Here is a 22,617-nt window from a genome sequence, read left to right on the forward strand (position 1 = left end):
ATTATAATGGCACAAAACTGGAATGAAGAACTGTTCTCACTGAATCTTTACTACCTAGTTAACTCCTTTTGCTGTGAAACACCTCAAGGCCAGAACGATAGGATATATAGAGGTATTCAGTCAGGTAAAATGCTGGGAGTCTGTATGGCTAGACAAGGACCAGAGGAGAGGGAAAGAGTTATAGGAAACTCTTATAGTGTTATAGGAAACTGCTATATTATTGTATAAGAGGGGGAAACTTTCCATTGGAATTTGGAAAGACATGTTCTAACAAGTGCAAACTCTTTCCAAAAAGCTTTTCAGAAATACGTTTCCAACTCACCATGTGTGAACTGCCATGTTACTGGTTTGTCTCCCCCCCTGCTTTTTTTTTTTTAACTGATACTCATGTTGCTCTATTTCCTTTCAGATATAAAACCTGAAATTGCTAATTGGAAAGAAAAAAAGCATGGCTTCCAGCACAACTAGCCCCGCTAACCATCTGCCATACTTCTTTGGCAATATCACACGCGAGGAAGCTGAAGAGTATCTGATGCAAGGAGGAGTGAGTGATGGACTGTACCTGCTCCGCCAAAGCCGGAATTACCTAGGTGGCTTTGCCTTATCCTTGGCCCATGGAAGGAAAGTTCATCATTATACGATTGAGAGGGAGCTGAGCGGTTCGTACGCTATCGCAGGAGGGAAATCTCATGCAGGTCCTGCTGAACTCATTAACTATCACTCAGAGGAAGCCGATGGCCTTATCTGTCTACTGAGAAAACCTTTCAACCGGCCACCAGGCGTGGAGCCCAAAACAGGGCCATTCGAAGATTTGAAAGAGAACCTCATCAGAGAGTATGTCAAACAAACCTGGAACCTGCAGGTAAATTCAGACTGGTTTTGCCATAAAGTGGTCTTTGAATTAGGAGAAAAAGGAGAGGTGGCAGTGTTTGTTTCCAGCTGTTGCTGCTGCCGTGTAGTAGTTCAGGTTTATCATAACGCAGTGATAATTGCTTGTGTTTTATGAGCAGTGGTTTTTTTCCCTCCCAGTACATTGCAATAACTTGGCTATAAATGTATTCTTTCCTGAAATTTGGCAAGGTTTATCACTTTTTAAAATGTCTTAGGTTAGCATAGCCTTATCTCCCACTGCACTAACTTGTGCCACTCAAGCTTTCCACATAAGCCAAAAAATAAAGCTAATGGGGTACAGAAACTGTTTGTTTGCTCTTGCTTCTGAGATTATGTGGCTTGTGTTTGAGTGCAGGCCAGCACAGTTACACACTGACTTGTTTTACATCCTCCCCTCTTAACCTCTGATGCTTGTTTAGATTGTGTGCAAGATAGAGCTTTGCTTCTTATCTGCACAGCGCTGTGGACACTTTTTTTGTTGGTACTGCACGTCATGCAGGAATGTTCAATGCCGAGAAGATGGGCTTTTTTCCTGGAGTGACTGCAAAGAAGTCGTTCTTAACGTAGAAACCCTAGCGCAGGAGGCTGCAATAGGAATATTATTTCAAAGTGCCTTGGGATGCCCTGAGTTACCATTATCGACTCTCAGAGTTAGCCTAGCTTTCCCACTTCTTTCAACATTAGCATATAACCTTGTGATCCCAGCGGTGCAAAAATTCCAGAGTAATGCCCAAGCTAGAAACCTGTCACTCAAACTGTATTTACTGCTACTAGTGCTGACATTTACAGATTTTTCTGGTGAGTCTGAGCCCAGTCTAGATAGAAGTTGATGAATTCAAGATGAAACCTGGTGAAACTAGGGGTTTTTGCCCTGAAATGCTCGGCCAAATTTAGAAGTGATGGGTTATAGGTGGGTTTAGAAGTGTTTAGGTTATACCTAAAACATTAACATAATTCACTTTAAAATTGGGAATGTCCTATCTGCTTTTGGGAAATTGGCATTGACATCTTCAACATAGATGTACTGCAGCAATGCAAAGCAACTTGTGCTTGTTCATTTCAGTAATCTGCCATAGGAAAAGTAGTATGGAGGGTTTGTCACAACATTTCAGAGTGACACTGAACATATAGTTAGCTCTGTCTCATTAACATAAAAATACGACGTAATTTTCAATTGATATTGATTAAGGGCTTGATTTACCCATTATTTTTCCTTTTGTTTCATAGTAGAGACAAAGGAAGAATGCCAGCTTTGCAATGTTTAGATTACCCTGTATTAGTTTCTGTTTCAATATTTCTGTAGCAACCAGAAACAAATAATTATTTGCCGGTTTTGGATGCCTCCAAAGCGATCCAATATTGTGAGTTTGCCTGTAATGTTTGTATTGGAGAAAACAGTTTCACTGTCTCTCTGTGGTTTTCTCACTCCAGGGTCATGCCCTTGAACAAGCTATCATTAGTCAAAAACCTCAGCTGGAGAAACTGATTGCCACTACAGCTCATGAGAAGATGCCTTGGTTCCATGGGAAGATCTCTCGGGAAGAATCAGAACACCGGATCCTTGTAGGATTAAGAAACAATGGAAAATTTTTGTGAGTACTTTCTTATCTGCTATTTGCCAGCAGTGTTTCTACACAGTTCCCATGAATGAATCTCAAGTGAGAGTCTGCCCAAAGAAATGGCCTGTTCACAGTGAGCAACCCCAATCCAGCAGGACATACATCTTAACCATTCCTGTACTAAGCAAATGTCTCCAAGATTAGTTTTCACTTAACTAGGGGTGGGAAACCCTAACAAAAGCATGGGTCACTGTTTTTTTCAGCAAATATTAGGTTTGATTCCAAATGTAGCATCAGAGAGCCCAGTGTCAAGAAAAAATCGTTGAACAGTAGTTAGTGTCCTATCAAAGCAATAAATATACTAACTGCCTATGTTAGCAACTTCTGTTATCTGTAACTGTCAGTCTTCCCAGGGGCAGTGTCATTGCTTTGTTTTGCAATTAAGCAGTAGAAGGAATCTCTTTTACCTTGATGATTCCATTTTGTGTCTGTCTCTTCATACGTTTACACAACCTCATTACTGGAATTTGTGAGCGCAAACATGTTCTTTAAAATGGTGACTAGTAGCCATCACAGAGTCATATCTATCATCTTGTGAGGATTGGAGCTAGTCAAAATCTTCTAACAAAATGGCTTTTCTTTAGGAAAATCCTGATTTGAATAAATCAAGGTTTTACATTTTGCCATTTTTGACAAATTAAAGAAGTATTTGTATAATCATCAAAAATGAAGCTTAAAGATGATGCCCAAGGAAGGATCTGTTAGACCTACATAATTCCTGACAGAAATTTCATACTACCTACATGATATCTTCCAGTGCTTAATTATCTTTAACTTTTCTATAGCTAGTCCAAAGTAAAACCTCAGAAGTAACTACAGTGTGGATATACTTCTTCAGAACCGACTGTTTCACTTTACCAAAACGCTGTTGTTGTACCACACTAATTGTTGAGGTAGATGCAGTCTTCAAATGTTTCCCTGTATGTGGGATATGTTGCATTTTCAGTCTTAATAATTTATTTTAGGAATTGATAACTCCTCTGAATTTTTTTTCTAGTAGAATTAAGTCCTGTCAGGTCTTACCTGGTGATACTTTGAGTGTACTGAAGTCTCATTTCTTGAAATCTCTTCCTTTCCCTCAATCCTTGAACTCTTTCTGTTTCATGCTTGTTTTCATCCAAGTTGCCATGCACCCTCATATTTTCAGCCTGTGCTCCCTGTTTCTTAGAATCACATCCAGAAGTTCATTTTATCTAGTTGTTTTCTCTGCAATTTGTAACCAAAGTTATGGAAGTTTGTGCAACCAGTGTTTCTGATTATCACAAATTCCTCTCTTTTGGAGGCTTCTTCCAGTAGCGCAGAAGTTTCATTGACTTGATGAAATTAGTCACTGTAGTGACTACCAGCACAACAATACCCTCCTCCATTTCCTCTCCTTTTCATTCCCTTGTGACTTTGCTAGTCTCTTCCCTGACTTTTTATACCTAGGGGCAGGTGTATATATAATCTTGAAACAAAGCAACAACTCTACTTTTTTGTGACCTGCCTTTTCTGAAAAATAAAAAATAAAAAAATACTGCCTTCTGTATTAACATCTTACCAAGTCTATGTTATGCCAGGTGAGTCGTCATGGTGATCATTTATTAAAACTTGTGGCTTCTGCAGTTTACCTCTTGCGCATGTTGGTTTCAGTGTGGTCAAAGTGCTTCTCTTCAAATTTGTTGTTTTGATTTTTATCACTGGACCTTTGTAATGTAACATGATAGATGTCAAGATGATTTTCTTCCCAAGATTGTAATTAGGTTTCTGGAAGTTCTAACTCCTTTATAAGGGAAATTTGAAAACCTTTCTTTTTTATTTATTTTTTATTCCAATGCAGATTGAAAGAAGTGTCAAAAATGACAATATCTCATAGAATGGAATTTCTGTGATTCAACAAGATCAGACCAGGGGTTAGATACTATTTGTAAACAGCTGATCTGATGAGCAGTCAAATCTTACTACTCTTTTAAGTACTTCATTTTAACGAAAACCACCTCCAGCTGCTTCAGCAGAAACAGTTCAAGGATCAATTTGGCCTTATACATATGATAATTTTTTTACCTGTGGAGAGCAGAAAACTAGGTTACAGTAAAAAAGGCTTATGAGTAAGGCAGAGGAATCAAATATATGTGGCTCATTTAAAATGCTATGCAAAAACTTGGAGGAGAAAAAAAGGAAGCTCTTTTTCTTCAAAAAAAGCTTAGCTAACATTTCCTCAAAACAAGGGTGGGGTTTGGAGTGAATGATGGTAGTTTTTTAGCAGACTTGATACCTACAGTCTGCCTTCTAGACCCTGGTCTCTTCTTAACATTCTCTGAGCATTCCTACAGTTTTAAATAGAAATACTTTCTCAGCATTTTCCTGTTCCCCTGAGAGACGGCCCAGGAGGCAGTTCTGGAGCTGTTTGCAATGATGGGATTTGATGACCTATGGAGGGAGCGGTCAGACCTTCCCCTGTGAGATTGTCCTCTCAGTGGTTGTATGTCGTAGGTGGTTCTGTTGGATTTCAAAAGGCTTCTTTCAGATCTGGTAGATAAACCCTGGGAGGGGAAGATGCTAGTTTTGAGGCTCTTTTTAAACCGTGACAAGTGCCATTGGAGCTTGGGTAGTATCAAACTCTAACTGTTGGCATGTTCAGCTTGGGTCCCTCTTATTAAGGACAGCACTGCTTACTTCCGCATCGGTAGGTACTTTCAGACGTATTAACTGTCCTTGCACAGGTTGCCTACATGGCACAGTTTTTAGAGCTCGCTAACTACTTGGCTGATGTTCACCCTCATGCTCCTTGACAAGAAACAGGGGCAGCACCTTTGTCCGACCCGTGACTCAGCAGCCAGAGCAGCAAGAGAAGTAATCTGTTGCTCATATGTTATTTTCCTTCTGGAGCTGTTCTAGCTGCCAGGTCAGTAGACCTAGCGGCTCATAACAAATAACAAAGCAACTTCTAATTCAGAGTCATTATCTGCTTCCGGTAATGGTTTGCCTAATCTGGGCTTGCTCAGTAGAGATTGAGAAATAAACCGTGCATTTGTTAGCTAACTGAAGCAGTAGCAGCAGAATTGCCATGAGTACTAGAAAGGTGACTGCAGGCACACATATCACATACTTTTTCCTTATCAAATAAGAGTGCGTGTCAGAATCTTCTGTACATCTGTGGACTGAATACTGTGAATGTAGCTGCTCAAGGACTGGGTTTTTTTTCATGCTGGTTGAGACAGTCAAGCCTGGTAGCTGATTGAAGGGTAGACTTAGAAACATTAAATGTCTGAGGGAAGTTCACTTGTCGCAAGTAGAAATCAGAGGGCAGCCTGGACACTAAAAGATAAAGATTTTTCAAAGTGGTAAGGTACTGCAAAGGTATTCAGCAGGTCCACGTGCAGGTCTGAATTAAGTACTGGTACATGACAAACATCATCCTGTTTATTATGGGGGAAAAAAAAAGAATTTTGGAAGGCTAGAGTGAGGCTTATACACCCAGAAATCTGCTAGCTGCATGATCTGTCTTGACACAAAAGCCAGTATGGGAGTCTCTGGGTGAACACATCTGACACCTAGACTTCTTTAGTGGTATCTTGCAGCATTACAAGATTATGAAGTCCAGAATTTTTTCATGTATAATCAATACAAAAATAGTTGGAAAGATTTCTGATGGCAATTCAGAATGTCAGGAACAGCATCAGAGATCTAACACTCTGCCTCCTCTTCCAAGCCACTGGAAGAGTACTGAGGTAACTGGGAGTGTTTTGCTAAGGAATTTTCAAAGGACTTTTTAAGATTTTTGTCATGACTGAAAAGTCAGTGAAAGAAGTATGTATGCAGGTGCTATAGAGTTTGTTTTCAAAGTCAAGTAGAAGAAACAATGGCAAGTGTGAAACAGCAAGCAGTGCCCACCACTTCCAAGAAGAGCGTTCATGGGAACTGTAGCTACAAAATTTGAGGAAAAAGTCTAGCAGCAGAATAGAAGTAAAATATGGTATTTCTAGAATGAGCTGAGGAGCTACTGAAAGTGGAGGACTTGACTGAAGTCTCAAGCCTCTATCAGCTTCATTAGCATTACTTTTCATGCTGTGTAGGGCTCCTAATTCTTATCCAACTTCTGATAGATACTAGTTTTTCATGCAGCTTTGCCTAGTAGGGGGCATAAGTATAGAATATGATGATCAACGTTATCTAAACTATCGTAGGTGATATTGTCGATATTATCTATGTAAGCATATGTGTGCAGGGATCAGGTAAAAAATAAACTAATCATTTGCTAATAGTGACAGACCAGTAGTAAAAAAAAAGTTCATTTTCTCTGCAGTTTCACACAAGAAAGAATTGTGATAAGTGTGCCATAGCTCTTGGCATATCTCGGTTTGTCATCAGTGATGACCACTTTAGTTATATGGGCATGTGATCTTACACATGTTTTAAGAACCATGTGCAAAAATTCTGAAGCCTGAAGGAAGAGAAACAATATTCAGAAATACCATTAAATGTAAAAAGTCAACATTAAGGAAATTGTAGGTGGAGGCATCACATAATCAGCAGTTTAGGTTCTGTACACCTTATATGTATGTTCATAGTCATATGTAATTCACATAAAACCTGAACAGTTGTGCAAGAGAAAAAGTAAAAAAAATCATTTTAGTACTGTAAGAATATCTTCAGTACGTGACTAAATATGCCAAAGATGACAAGACTAGTTCAGACCATTAATATGTCTCACAGCACTACTCATCATGGCATCTCATGACCTTTAGAGACCAAGCTGTCTTTTATATGTCACACTAGTTAACACTGGTAACACCATTTCAAAGTAACAAGCTCTGAAGTGCAGCTGTCCCTAAGAATTTGCTTGTCTTTTTTTTTCTTTTTTTTTCTTTTTTAAGTCTGTGGTGCTGATACATGTAGCAGTCTATATTTGAATTGCTCTTACCATCTTTTCCTAGGCATCTCCCACCGCCAGAGAGCTTACCAAGCTAGGTGGACCGTTTACTAAGCTCACAGAGCCTTTTTTTATGTACATCTATCCTTATTATGTGTGTATCCGTGAATAGGACTGGGCATTGCTGACATCAGACATGAGCAGAATAATCCTACTAAACGTGACCTTAATTCAGGGACCTTAATTAATGATGAAGGTTATCTTCAAAATGCCAAGAAGTCTGTAGGCTTAGAAGATGACCGTAAGAATTTTCCAAGGTAAATGGCGAAATACAGCCTGTGCACCGTGTTGCCGGAGGTGCTGTGTCCCCACGATGACCGCAGCTCTTTGGGAGAGCTGTTTATTGATCTGCAGTAGGGCGTGTGTGACTTGCAGAGGGCTGTGGCTTCTCAGGGCTAGCTCTGCACTGTGTGCTTTGGTGGCGGAGCTCAGTCAGAGTTGTGAAGAAAGAATATGATCCCTGACCGAGGTAGCTACTGAGAAAAGGCCCTGTTGCAGGTGCAGTTATACAGAAAAGCTGTGTATTTGGGTTTGGGGGCAGCATAGCATATTTTGCTGGCAGGGGAGCACCACCAAAATAGGCTACAGTGATGCAGTCTTGCTCATTAAGGTGTTTCATCATTGTAGTACATTGACTGTGTAGTGCAGCACAATAGTCTTATCAAGAGATCAAATTTTAGGCTGCAACATAGATAGTGACAGCGCGCAGCCGAGCTACCTCTTGAATTCTGTAGTGTGCTGGCGTTTCTGAAACAGTTTTGAGCGCGATCCCAAAGAGGAGAGAAATGATGATGTGCATGAAGACTGCAGTCAATCCATTTTCTCCCTTGTGTGATCCTATTACGGATGGCACTGAATTCATTCCTTATCGCCCTCAAACTTTCCATGTTCAGTGTGCTGCTGATCCTCGAAAAGATAATGAATAGCCGTGCCGTAAATAACATTGCAAGAAAGATGCACCTAAGGGCAGACAAGTAGGCGAAGGCTGGAGCTTGAGGAGGAGTTGGGAACGTCAGTATTTTGGCATGAAGGAAGTTGTCACTGAGCAGGGAAAGTAGGGCCAAAAACTTTCTCACACCCTTGGATTCAGGAGTGGGATTACTTTAACACCATTCCTAAAGCTATCATTTTGCCAGTTGGTTTCCTTTATTATTCTCCACTGCAGAATGCTGTGGCATTCTTTTTTCTATACAGTCAATGAACCATGTTGTAATTGAATTTTTTTTTTACCCTCAGGGATTTTTTCCTTTAGAAAGAAAGGGATCATTTGGCTCTTAACTTGGAAGTAAAGAAAATTGAAGTGGAGTCCTTTTTGATTCCAAGCAAAAATAGAGATTTTACCAAAATAAAGAATGAATAGTTATTTGCAGAGCCTGTAATGATACTCCAAATAGTTATTGGTTGCTATTTGGGTTACAGTCATAAAAGCATACAAAATAGCCACAGATGGCATGAAAATTAAAATCAATGACTAAACCTTTTTTCATTGCATCATGTAACACTTCGGGTTTCTCAGTTTTTTGAAAAACTGCTGTTTTAAAACGTATGTATTGGAAAACTTAGATACCTTGGTGCTTGTCTTTAGTATGTCTGTGAACCCAGACTTGCTCTCAGTGAAAGCGTTCACATTTTTAGATTAATCTCAGTGGATGAAAGGACATTGTTTATTTCTTGGTGTCTGTTATCTTCATGGTTTTTTTTTTTTCCTGTACTTCCCTAGCTCTGTGCAATGGTATAAGATGGAAGAGTGGATGGTGTTTCACTGGTAGCTACCTTCCTTGCCAAAATGTTTTTTTTCTTTTCTTTCAAGTCTGTAGCTTTTTTTTTAATTAAGAGTTTTAGTTATCACTTTGTATCAATGCTGTGCTTCATTGCAGAGCACATTTAAAGTACATTGTGCAGTTGGAATTTTTTTTCTCTCATTGTTCCCCAAATGATTAATTTTCATAGGCTGAAACGTGCATATACAGAGAGAGCCCCCAAATCTAACATGATGACCCTAGTAACACTGCCAGCACCATCATGAGATGTGAAGAGCGTGCTGATTTTCGTTCAAACAGGTTTCAGTTTATAAACTTTCAGTTTGAGCAGCCTTATTCTTTGATTCCGTTTTTCTACACCAATAATTAAGTACTTGATACTATATCCTTAGCTGGAGTTCTCGAGGGCTAACTTAACCTAGAAAGCCATTATCACAGATTACAACGCCAAAATGAACTTGTGAAACCTAGCCTCTGACAATCTATGTCAGCAGAGACAGCAAAAATTTTGGTTTGGATTGTGACAGTAAGTTCTGTGGGCAGGCTTTTAGGACCAGTAAGTCTCCGATTGCCAAAAGCAGGGCTTGGGTGATCATTTGGCTACTGTTTAAAAGCTCTTGACGCTTCTGCTCTTCAGTCACTTTTTGAAAGATGGCAGGAGCTCCTGCTGCTGTATTTGGTAGGGATCCAAATTGTGCTGGAGTTGACAGGGCACAACTTGAGAAAACACCTCCTGGATCACAACCCCAAAAGAACAAGGCTCCTCTGGACCCTGGTCAAGCAAAGGCGTTAGACGTGAGATTTTTTTGTACGTGCAGTGAGAGATCTGTCAGACAGAAGTTGCCGTGACTGTGAACTCCGGATGTCTTCAGAGTTAGGTAGCTGTTGAGTGGGAGGGAAGGAGGAGCTCAGAAATGCAACTATAACCTTACCAACTTGAATTCTGCCTAAATCCTGCACTGGATACTCACAGGGTTGTCTGGATCTGTGCCGTGGTCCTAAGAAATCAGGACTCTGTTCTCCCATTGATGTCTGTACTCTAAGAAATGTTCAGAGTACCTCCTGCAGTAGTAACAACTGCTGCAAATGGGAATCGGTTTCAGCAGAGCTAATCATATTTGAGCCGCTGTTTCTCCCTGTGAATCAAGAAGGAAACTTGTTGCTGGGAAACTGTATATTGCATTTTTATAATCTTATATGCGCTTTATTCTGAGGAGAGGTCTGAATTCAAGGAAATGGCATTCATTTGTGTTGCAGAGACAATGCTCACTATTCTGAAAATACTTTTCTAAATCTTGTTTGCTGAAAAGCAAGTCAGAGGAAGACAAAGTAAAAGTTATTCTTCATTTCAGCAGAACCTGCTGCTCTCCACTGGTCAGTCAGCACAGGAAATCAGCACGCTCAGAAAATACCTGCTTGTTGTGAAAAACCACAAGGTGTTTCAAGTTGCTGTAGAGGCACTAGACAAGATGCTTTGGTTTCAGAAAAAAATAACTCTACTTTCCTCTTCCTTTGGCCAGTGTCCTGTTCACATCTTAGGCAATGAGAATCACTCTGCTTGAAAAAGAGTTGCATGAGTAGTGCAGATGAAACAAACCCTGGTTTAGTTTAGCCTTGAGTAGTCAGCTGAGGAGCAGAATGCAATGCCCTCCTCGGCAGTCTCTGGAGATGCGATGCCAAGCAGTAATATTGCACCAGCAAAGCATCCCAACACCATAGTGAGAGTACCCTGCTATATTTTTTTCAGGGCTTTTGAAAAATTATTCAGTGTGTTGTAGCCTCATTGTAGTAGTTACCCATGTTATTTGGTGTGATGTTGCTCAGTTTTCTGTAGGTGATAACTGCTGATGCATATAATGATGGCTAATCTCAGTTTTCATGTGAAATCTGAAAACTGCTTGACAGATAAAGTTGGTCCCAAAGGTCTTTCTTCTTGCCAAAAACCTTGAGTTTTGAAAACAGTTTTCTCAAACCTTGCTGAGGGGTCCTTTGAACGTTTCCTTGAGGGAGAGTGAAATTTGGGTTCAGCTGATTTGGGGACTTTAAACATTTACTGAGCTGCCCAATTCCCTGGAGAATTGCAGGAGATCAGTGGTTGAGTGGGTCACCCCCTGGCATGTCTGGGGCTCTGAAGGCCCTGCCTCATCAGTGTTGCATGCTGCTGGCAAAGTGGGAAGCATAAAGAGAAGGGAAGGTGAACTCAATGGAAAGTGAGTGGCTCTCTGTCAACGCTGGAACAAGAAATGTTTCATTGTTGCTGAATCTGGGCTTTTCAGAAGAAAAATCTATCACTCCAGAAGACTTCCGGCTAACTCTCTTGCCATCTCTCTGTCAGCAGCAACTGAACACAGGCAACTCGAGTTAAAAACAAAAGTCTACTTTTTAACTGTAGAAATGCCAGGCCAACTATGATGGAGCTAGTAGCAAATTCCTACTCTGGGTCTAGTCACCAGAAGATGTCGACCTCAATGTGAGCTAGCCCTGAGTACATTTTAAACAACTGTGCAACCTGGCACAGGCGTTTCAGATATTGCTTCCAGATTTCCTGTTTTCCTACCATCCTGGTGCTTACAAATTTTAGGTGAGGTTTTATACTACACTCTGTGATGTCTTCCTGGTGAAATTTGGACCAGCTGCGTAACCCAGTGCCATATGAAATTTCATGTGAATTTTATGTGAAATCTATGACAATGTATTAATGTTAGAGAAATTACAAAATGACTACTTTACTTGTATTTCACATTACTTTCTTTTAGTATTTTATCTTTGCCCCTCACTGTCATCTGTGTGTTTCCATATAAAAGATAAAGGAGAGAAGTCTGGCCTTAATGTAGGCACTTATCTGTTGTTTCTAATTTTAGGTCAGTTGTAGAAGAGATTGAAGGAGAACTACTTATGCGTGCTGGGTCTGGGTCTCTGACTTCCCTGGGCTTTGTAGACGTGGAGCACACAAGCCTTGATGTGCTTCCTAGCTCAGCGAGCACTTTGTGCGCTGCTGCTGCAGCTGCCTAGCAAAGAGCTCCACATGGTGGATTTTCTGTTGTTGCCAGTTGCCCTTTGGGAGAAAAAAAAGAAACTTTAGGGAAGTCTCTCTGTAAGCAAACAATGCTAACAAAATTAAATGAAAGGTTTAACAAAATGTCCTCAAAAGTTGCAGTGCAGATTTTGCCTTGTTTCTTACTTGGAAAGCTTATAGGAAAAAGTGATGTAAAAAAAAATCTTTATCCCCAAAGCTCATTGTTAGTAAAGAGTAACTCTGAAAATCTCTCTTCTTCTTACAGAATCAGAGAAAGGGACAGCAATGGTTCCTATGCTCTGTGTCTGCTCAATGACGGAAAAGTACTGCATTATCGTATTGACAGAGATAAGACAGGAAAGCTCTCCATACCAGATGGAAAAAGATTTGACACCCTTTGGCAGGTCTGTTAAATTTGAATCACTTGGGTATCTGTCATCATGTTTCTATATAACCCACTTAGGCAGTTTGTTTTACTTTGCTGTGCATCAACAATCTTTAGCTAAATACCAACATGTTTTGGTGCGTTATTTGTCATATGTTTCCAACATTTTGTGTGTTTTATACATGAAGAGAATCTGTGTTAATATAGAAAGTTATGTAAATGTACAGATTTTAATCATTTTTAAATGTGTTGTTGCAGCTTGGCTTAGTTTAAAATTGCTGTAATTATTATTCAGTGAACTGATTGTTCCCTAGAATGGAAGACCATTTGCATTTGTAAGTGACCGTATTCGATAATAGCTATGTAAGGTACAGTCTTTCACTAATGTCCTTTATGATAGCAAGAAATAGGATTCTAGGAAGCACAAAGGTTTAGGATGCTGTACACACACTGCACTCCTTAGCTTTGAAGTTCCCTAGCTTGTTGGCTGAATAAGCATAGTCTGCTAAGGGTTAGCACCAAAATATGGCTGAATCTTGGCCCATCTTTATTAAAAAAAAGGGGGGGGAAGGGAAACAAGGAAGAGGGAAATCAGAGGTATAAAAAGAAGTGGTTTGCTCAGAGTTACAAAAGTTGTTTAGTAGCAGAACCAGGCACAGCACACTGAGTCACAGAAATCCTGTTCCTTAGGTTCAGCCGCATGGTTACCTCAAAAGCCTACACCTCTGTTAGAGAGAACTAAAGATGAGATAAGAGAATGTGCACTGAAGATCTGCTTTATGTCCAGTTCATTTGTTGTGATATATACCAATTACTGTACATGTGCACACAATTTTAAAGAAGCAGTTTATTTAATTATACCTATGTTGCCTTTTCATCTCTCTCTCTCTTTTTTTTTCCCTCTCATTTTGATAGTTAGTTGAACATTATTCATACAAACCAGATGGATTGTTAAGGGTTCTTACCATTCCTTGTCCAAGACTTGGCTCAGAAAATGGTGAGTTATTCCTATTATTTGCATATTATATTCCTGTTATGTGCATTTTTTCCACTTTCCAGGCAGGTGGGTGCAGATTACTGTAGATTTAAATTAAAGTTGATATAAGATTATAAAAATTCCCTCTGTCTTTCTGGCCAGATAGCAGTGCCATGCTGAGAGAGGATAGGCCTTTACTTCTCCACTCCTTTGAATCATTACTAAGGCACTGCACATATTTTGCCTCTGTGGCATTAAATCCCAAACATGGGAGACAAAAGCAAAGAAGACAGGCCAGCAGAAGCATTGCAATATGATTTAAAAACTAGAAAGTTGACCCCCAATGTAAAATTAGTTGTTTTTACAGTACGTTTACCATCTTGCTCAGTACCTTTCTGTATTTGGCTCCTTTGCAGATAGTATCATTTTTGACACTCGTCCTCCACCTCCTGGAGCCCCTCTTAAGGTAAGAATAGGTTGTGGTATAGCAGTAATGTTAATTTTAGAAGGCTTGATCTTATGCAATGCTCTAGGAATCCTAATGCATGGATATCACTGCAGCAGTGAATTTATTTTCTAGGGACTGTTAAATAAGCAATAGGTAGAAAAGAATAAGTTTAAAATATTCTAGCATGGTTGATCCTTTCATCAGTTTTGCACTGAGCTACTCAGCATTTAATTCTGTGAATGTGTTTTATACTCATAATGTATGTGAAAATCAGTATTTTTCATATGCAAAATGACTCCTTGAACGAGATTTGATTAAAAAGTTTTGGTTAAAGAGTTTGGGCTAAAACTGTGGAAAAGTATTACAGTGTTTTCACTGATTTGAGCTTTACCTGTGTGTATTGCAAAGAAAAAAAATCCTTTCTGTCGTTAAATGATCACTGTAGTCATAGGAAGTATTATCTCCGGAGGCATAGAGGGAGACTTTCAAAGGAAGAGTTTCAAAGATGGGAGAAAAGGGCAGCAGTAATACATTAAAGCTGGTGGAAACCACAGTCCTCTTAGTGAAGAGCCACCTGAGGCATGGTACAAAACACCATCTCATTCAGTTATAGCTGGCCTAATCCAAAATAGGGAGTTTAACTTAATCGTTTCATCTCTCCCAGAACAGTCTAATCATCTAGGCTGTTAAGTCATCTAGGTGCTTCTCTGCTATTGATGCCATCCCACATTATAGAAACAGATGTTTTAGTTCAAATAAACCAATTACACTTATTTTAGTTCTCTGAGTCCCCACAGGCCCCTTGAGCAACCATTTTCATGCCCCCCAGTTTCTGAAAATCGGGTGCCTTTTAAAATCATTGGAAATTACACACCAAAAACCATTGGAAGTTACCTACCCAAAATCATTGTCCTTTTTTAAAATGTTGTGTCAAGGTTTGGGTCTGAGTCATTTACAAAGACAAAGCTGAAGTTTAAGCACATCAGACTGCATGCACGCCATCTACACACAAAGTTGTAGTGACAAGCATTTTCAGTGTAGGAATATTACATACGTGTTAGGTTATCCAGAGAAATTCTGCACTTTAAACACAAATGAAAAGTAAATGCATGAAATCCTTAAAAATCTTACTTTAGGTATTTAAATTTCTCAAAGAAGTAGCCATTCATCTGACTAAACTGACTGGTGTTTAGGACTGTGTAATGAAAGAAAATGGGGCAAACTTCTCTTTTTCATCAGTGCCATTGCAGTTATACCTCCCCAGTTGTTCACAGTGCTTTACAGATGAAAGACTTGGTCCTGCAAACAGGGTGCAATTAATTCTGACTAATGTTAATAATCTCGTATGAAACAGCTCACTTGAGGCAAATTTTGGAGGAAGAGACATGTACCTGTCCACATGTCGCTTTATCCCAGAAGTGTCTCAAAGTGGTGGAATGACTTTCCACCAGTAAGTGCCTGTTTCTTTCTATTGAGAAGCAGTCCAGGTGATTAGCCAAGACTAAATGCCTCGTTTTTAGGTAGCTGCAGTTAAGTGAGATTAATGAGTGAGGTAGTTGACTTAAATACACTTCTTCATGGGAACAGTTTTACACACAGCCTTTAGTGTTTTCAGGATTGATAATCTGTTCAGTAGATTTAAGACTTGTCGTGATGGATAAAAGGAAAAGCACTTTCTTAAAACTGAAATCTGAATTCTGTTGTTTCTTTAGGAGTTCTTGAAAACAAATCTGCTCTCAAAGGTATTTTCATATAGTATAAAGATAAAAATATGAAGTGGAAAATTTTTAATTAATATTACTATTTATGGAGCTCAAAGACTTCAGGTAACACTGCTAGGTTCTCATGTATTAACACATTTGTGCAAAAACAGTAACTCTTTAGCTAAGACCACTCATACAGCTGTTCTTGTACATAGAGCTTGAAATTCAGGTGAATTCAGACTGCAAAACCAGAAATGCATCCTGAGAAGAATGAATAAAAACAACAGAGCCTTATGTCGAAGGTGTACAGTCTATCTTCACATTTCCTACACCATCACAATTAAGATTTAAGTCTAAAATTAAAGAGTTTCTGACATTCCTGAAGCTCTGCATCTTTTTGGTTGTACAAAACGGACTGCAGAAATGTGTGAAAACAGAATTGGGATTCAAATTGATTGTGATGAGTTAGAGAAATGGCCTGGAAAAGAAAACAGGGTGAAATTCAGTAGGAACAAGTGCAAGATACTGCACTTCTAATAATCAACTGCAGAATGTGGGCCAGGGAGCAGCAGCCACTTTTCAGAGCATGTGGGGCCTGTAGTGGATCAGAACAGCAACAGGAATCATCAAACCAGTATCACCACGCTGTTACAAAAAAAGGAAGCATCATGAGTGCTTCCAGTTGTTCACCATTAGTACAGTCTCAGCTGGAATACCTTCTCCGTTTTTTGGCACTGCACTTCTAGAAAAATGTTGTCCGACTGGTGAGAATCCAGGTCAAAGCAACAAGAATGGTCATGACTTATGAGAAAAGATTGCTTAGAATAAAGAAGGAAAATTGAGGGACTAGAGGGGCAGAACACAATTAACTGCTGAAAAAAGGAAGGGGAATGGTCTGTTCGAATTCCTCAACCTGGCTAGGAGAAGTAGTAATGGCTTTAAATGACAGCAAGAAAAGTTCAGGCTAAACGTAAGGAAAATCTCCCTGAGAGTTGAGTGGTAATGAAGCACTGAAATAAGTCCTTTGGAGAGACAGTGAAGGCCTTTGGAGGCCATTACAAGCAGGTTAGATGGCCATCAAGAATGATGCAGCAGACCTTTCTAGTAGCAGAGAGACAATCTAATAATTTCTGATGTTCCCATGCAGCCCAGTTTTTCAATGATTTTATGATGTATTCATACCTGAAATAGGCTGGCGAGAAATTCCAAAGCCTTAGTGGAGAACATGCCCAAAATCTCAAGTTGCTTTGAAGATAAGAAGGTGGATGACCAGTGTAGAAATATCATTTGCTGGACGATATGCAGAGTGGACCGTCTATCCAGCTAATATAACTCCAAACTGTTAGCTCCTGAGGGCTTGGACTACAATTTACAACTTCAGGAAAGTGATTTTTGTAGTATTTGCTAATGTTCCAAGAACAAACAAAGAATATTACTGTTTCCCAGAATGCGACCAAAGGCTGCCAGGCAAGATTCCAGAGTTGCTGATCTTGTCACCTTCCCTGTCATCTAGACATCTCCTTTGCAGTGATTCTGATATGCCTCGTCAGCAAAGGAACAACCTTGTGTTGGAAGTCTGTATAGGAGATACCTTCTCCATACAGAACGTGGAGACTAATTCCATAATATTTCTGTCAGCAGTGCCATATGTGGGTTAGGATTTTTCTTGCCTTTCACCCAGAGGCTCCATAACTTGATTTAAGGTGACTTTGATCCCCTCTGACTTTGGAGGGGGTTTTTTTCTCCCCGCACATCATCCCAAAAGTATTTAAACCTGGAGACCAGTTTTTGATATGAGCCTAAAATCAGCTGTTGACATTGCAGTGAAGCTGCAAACGTCAGGGCATTCTCTTGAATTCTCTGTTCAATTATTCCAGTATTTTATTTGTTTACCAGATAGTATTAACATACTCAAACCCTATGAGTACAGCCTCAGTTTAGATTGGTACTATTACAGTCCTTTTTTAGCTTTTAAAATATTCCTCTTAGAATGCATTTGTAGTTCTAATATAATCATTTGAGTTAAGCATTATTGCTGTCAAGACGGTACAGATAGCTGCAAGGTCAAGCATTAGGAGTTACTGTTGCCAGAAAAGTATAATGAATGATATTCACCATGTGCAAAAGATCAGTTAACCTCTTAGAGGATTTATTTGTTGCAAAATGATAGCTAGTAAGCGCTCTGGGATTCTTTTATTCCCATATGGAAAGAGCATTTCATGTGGTAAAAGAAAAAAGCAGATTCAGTAAGCTGTTTCAATATGTGGTATCTGAATTTTGATATCACAGCTATGAAGACTTGTCAAATGTCAAAAAAGTTTCTGTTCTTCCAGCAAGAATAGGAACTGTAGGGTTATGCTTGATGTTTTAAAACAAAAAATGTTTTTTTGTATGTGAAATCAGTTTTTTAAAGGAAAGCTGGGAAAAACACCGTGCCTATCCATTAGTAAATTATCTTTATATTTAAAAAAGTCCAAATGGGATTATTTAAAAATTTCTAACATCTAAATGTAAGTCAGATCAAAGACTGTTTAATGTGTCTGAAAAGTGGGGTCAGATTATAATTTTAGCCTGAGCATCAGCCTAAATGCTTGGTCACTACAGTGCTGCATCAAAATCTTAATTAGGCAGGTATGGTCTCTCAGTGACCCTTAGAAATGCTAATTAATTATGTTAAATTAATGTATTTCTGTAGAATGTATTTGCATTTCATTTAAAAGTATCTTTATTCAGAACACAAGTGCACTTGTAAAATCCAGAGCCTGTTCATTTTTGTTTGAAATGACTGTCTGTTTATGTGCTTTTTGCTTCAATAACCACATTATGTTTGTTGTAAAATCAAGGTATGCTTCAAATCCTGCTTGGCACATTAGTCTTTCTCAACAGACTAAGGTTATTATCTGATTTACATTGCTAAATATGTTTCATTGGGACTAAAATTCAATAATGGAAACAAAAGAAACTCACTGTATAAGAGAGCCAGGGAAAGGGCAACGCGCTTGAATTTAAAAACTGCCTCAAGGTATATCTACAGATTCAAAGTGGTTTGAGAGTAATGTAGTTTAAAGAAAATTTAGTATTAAAATTTCACATAGTACTTTTCATCTTAAATGTACTTGCAGGCATAAACAAGAGAAGGATTGGGAGTGTTTTGTTCTTGTTTACTACATCTGTTTTATAAAGTACCTCTGGCTATTTTCCTGACACATTTACTGTTCCTCTTTGACATTGTGGTTTCTAGAGTTGGGCAAGAGGTGGAATTATCTCAAGACTCAAATCGTACACCTTTCCAAAGGCTGGCAGCAAAAAGGTGCATCATACAGTCTTTTTAGGTTTTTGATTGAGTTAAAAGGACTTACACTTGGCTAATTTCCCTTCTTTTTTTTCCTTTGGCTTGCTGATATTAAATGTCTGTCCTGACTACTAACAATCAGATTGTGAAGATTTTATAATCTTTCTGCTTCTTTCCTAACCATATGCATAATCATGGCCTTGATTTTATAGAATTAAAGCAGTGGCTTTAAAGAAGTTGTAAAAGTTTGGGGGGGGGGATATTTTTAAATAATTTCTCACATCCCAAAATATTACGCTGTTATCCACATGTCTGCAAATAACATGTAAGTGATAAAATGTACTTTTAAAAATGGTCCCTTATAGCAGAACAAAATGATACTTGTAGTGAGAACTATCACTCCTAATCAGAAAATTGGCTTGCTTAGTAGGCTATTAGTGAGCAGATTTAGGGAACGATGTATTCCTAACGATCACAAAATATATTTTTGCAGAACTTGTGTGCACAAATCTTGTTATGCATTGAAGTTAATTACGTTTAGGCTACTGTAGGTCATTGCAGGACTAAGCAGAAGGGGAGAGGTGACAAGAAGTCAAGGAGTCCAAGGGAGCTCAGTCCTGTATTATTGAGAGTGCTGCATGGCCAGTAAATGATGCTGCCCCGTAATCCACGTAGTTGTGAAGCATGTAATTAAGGGCTTTGTTTGCATGCTGAGAATAATGTGTGTGTCCCTGTTCCACCTGCGACTCTTTCGTTTCGTTTATTTTTTTATTTCCATTTGCTCTTGAACAAAAACGAGCAGGCACAAGAAGCCCTAGAGGTACTGTTTGGAGTGGAAAGCTATGTTTGGTATTTACTGTATTTGATAATATTAGTAGATAACAATTACGCTTGTTTTTCATGAGTAACTTCAGTTCACTTGTATACTGAGGTACAGATAGTTGTTGACGTCCACACATCTTCCAAGGTCTTGCAGGACCTATGCTTCATTTTTAATGTGCTGTCCACAGGTATCAGTGCACAAACTTTGCTGTAATGCTGCTTCTCAGACAAGAGCGGTATTTTGTTTTTGTTCAGAAAAATGAGTGCTGTGGGGTCTGAATTCTCCAGATGTGGATTGAAAAGGTTTGGTCACTGCCGTCTGTTCACCTGGTAAAGCCTGTGCTTCCCTCTGGTTGCTCTCTGCAATCGCCTGCTTGCTGCACAGAACAGACTGAAGCACGCTGGCAGAGAAAGACCAATCTTTTTAAGAAAGTATTTTTGGGAATCTGGTTTGGTCATCGTTTATGCACGCTTACTCTGAACACTGAACCACACCGAATTATACACACTTCCAAGTTATAGCCCCTGAGCAAAAGGAAAGCTCAGCTATTACCATTTCCAACATTTGCCATCCCTTAACCCTAACTTGCAGAGTTTCCTTAAAACCGGCTTAGTTAGGAAGACAGTTACTTCTCAATATGTCAAAAACTTCCAGACAGTAAAAGGGGAAAATCATGCTGTTATATTTATTCAGACTAGGAAATTGTTTTTTTTCAAAGTTCACAAACTTGTTGGGTAGATCCTGGTTTAGCACCCAAATCAAAATATTTCCAGGTCCTTTACTCACTGATATGGAGTGGCAATTTAGATGACAATTTAAATGAACTGGTGCCACCTAGTGGCGATAAGAAGTCTTAGTCAAAGCTCAGTGAGTAGTTGGCTAATAAAATCGTCATGCTGCATTTTGGTAGGCAGTTTGGTTTAGTCAACGAAGAAGGTTTTATAGTCCTACATACACGTTTGGGTTATTACAAATCAGAATCATTGACATGAAAAGAAATCACACTTACTGTACTGATTGTCTTCTTAATAATAATCTTTACTATAAAAATGAGATTTAATTAGAACCAGGGAGAGCCATTTCATTCATATTTTAAAGTACCCACTAAGTGAATCTTGTTTTGAGTGTTGGAACTATGTGCTATCATACCTGCTCTGGTATTATCTTACTAAGGCCTTATCCATGGATAGATATAAATTCATTTCACTAGAAAGGTATCTTTGAGCCTATACAAACTCTCTGCCTCCTACTCTCCTCTCATTGTGGATACAGCTGTATTATTATAAAAGTGCTTACACCAGCATAGCCAACCCCTAACAAGGGGAAGGATAGCACATTTAGATTAACTAAACTGTGTGGACCTGAAAAGTTTAACCAATATTAATTAAACCCTAGCTGAAAAAATTCTGTGGATATGAAAACGGGTCAAGCACACACCATTTTAGGACAAGAATTTAAAATGACAGCCTGCCCAGTAGATTACTAGTAGGCATACCATGAGGTATCACACAGTATGTGCTGTTTTTAGCAGGTTCCTCTAGTGGACTCTTTTCTTATATTCCTTTTTAACTGGTAGAGTGAATCCATAATCATTTTATTCATTTGCTGCTTTTTGTAAGAATACCGTGACTAATCCTCTAGCCTATACACTGGTCGTATAAAGACAAAGCTCCCTTTGTCAGAAAAAGACCTGCAGAATTAAACTTGCTATTTTGAAAGCATAGGGCAGAAAATACTCTGGATTTAAATGCTAGTTAGATAAAAATGAAATTTTCTTGTATTATTAGCTAGACCACAGTACATGTAATGATACGCACCTCCTGCACCATTTCAAGACAGCTTCACTTGACTTCAGGAGAAAAATTTCAACCTTTCTGCTAGAACATCCTGTTAAAAGGCAAGAAGTGTGTTGCATGCCATAAATGTATAATTGCCAAAAGTAAAAAAAAAAAAAAAAAAAAAGCTGTTTGAAGTGTCCTGAGGGCTATACAATATTCCCAAGCTACTAATTTGAGCTGAAAAGCTACCCGTGAAACATCAAATAGCAGTTCAGCCAGAAATGTTAATAAAAAAAAAAGCCATTCTTAAGCTATTTAATCAAACTGCAGCAATGGGGAATATCATTCCACATGTATGTATATATTAGTTAACTGAGCCAGCAGTAAGGATATATCAGCTGTTATCATTCATCTTAAAGATTAGCAGCTCTGAGAAGAGCAATAGAGCCAGTTCAAAACTTGGTTGGATTTGGCGTCTCCGTATCACTCCCAATTCACAGCTCCAGAGCTTTATTCACAGCAGAGGAGCGATGCACTCACGTTTACATGAACTCTTGTTCCTAAACAAGAGCATCAGACCCTTTCTGATCCTTCCTTTTGTTCCTGAAGCACAAAGGAGAGGAAGTGTCTTTATACCCCCCCATCTGAGGAGTCCTCTGTGACATGGCCAGAGCTATATGTTTGCCAGCTCTTCTGTACTGCTGGATGGCTTCTTGTGGGTTATAAGAATTCGGTGCACATTAGTTCTGCTTGCCCAGTTCAAAGTATGCCATTTCATATGCTGAGACCTCGAATCAGGGACATGCAACTACTTTTCTAGTCCCAGAGAGAGTTTGCCGAGTTCTTCAAAAGTTGTTGGGCTTGTCCAGTATTGACGGAGCCTCCAGCACTTCCTGCGTGTTTCTGCCTTGTTGTTCAGGGCTAATCAAGTCGAGAAAGAGATTTATACAAGGTGTCACAGTGGAATTACCAACTAGTGATTTCTGTTGTTACAGTTCTGGCTGCCGGGTGATA

General features: G+C 39.1%; 1 protein-coding gene across 3 annotated transcripts in view; it reads left to right on the top strand.

Annotated features, from left to right (window-relative positions):
* The first annotated feature begins 426 nt into the window (after nt 1-426).
* The window catches only part of SYK (spleen associated tyrosine kinase), a 33,783-nt gene continuing 11,592 nt past the window's right edge, over nt 427-22,617 (top strand). Inside the window, exons 1-7 of one of the 3 annotated variants that reach the window (XM_067316074.1) lie at nt 427-862; nt 2,323-2,483; nt 12,464-12,602; nt 13,499-13,580; nt 13,976-14,025; nt 15,720-15,749; nt 18,952-19,020. In XM_067316074.1, coding sequence (XP_067172175.1) covers nt 449-862; nt 2,323-2,483; nt 12,464-12,602; nt 13,499-13,580; nt 13,976-14,025; nt 15,720-15,749; nt 18,952-19,020 — 945 coding nt within the window. In that variant the 5' untranslated portion in view covers nt 427-448. The remainder of the gene's footprint in view (nt 863-2,322; nt 2,484-12,463; nt 12,603-13,498; nt 13,581-13,975; nt 14,026-15,719; nt 15,750-18,951; nt 19,021-22,617) is intronic. The other 2 variants (XM_067316075.1, XM_067316076.1) reach the window with 2 other exon arrangements.

The sequence above is a fragment of the Apteryx mantelli genome, chromosome Z (assembly GCF_036417845.1).
Source record: "Apteryx mantelli isolate bAptMan1 chromosome Z, bAptMan1.hap1, whole genome shotgun sequence".
Lineage (NCBI taxonomy): Eukaryota > Metazoa > Chordata > Aves > Apterygiformes > Apterygidae > Apteryx > Apteryx mantelli.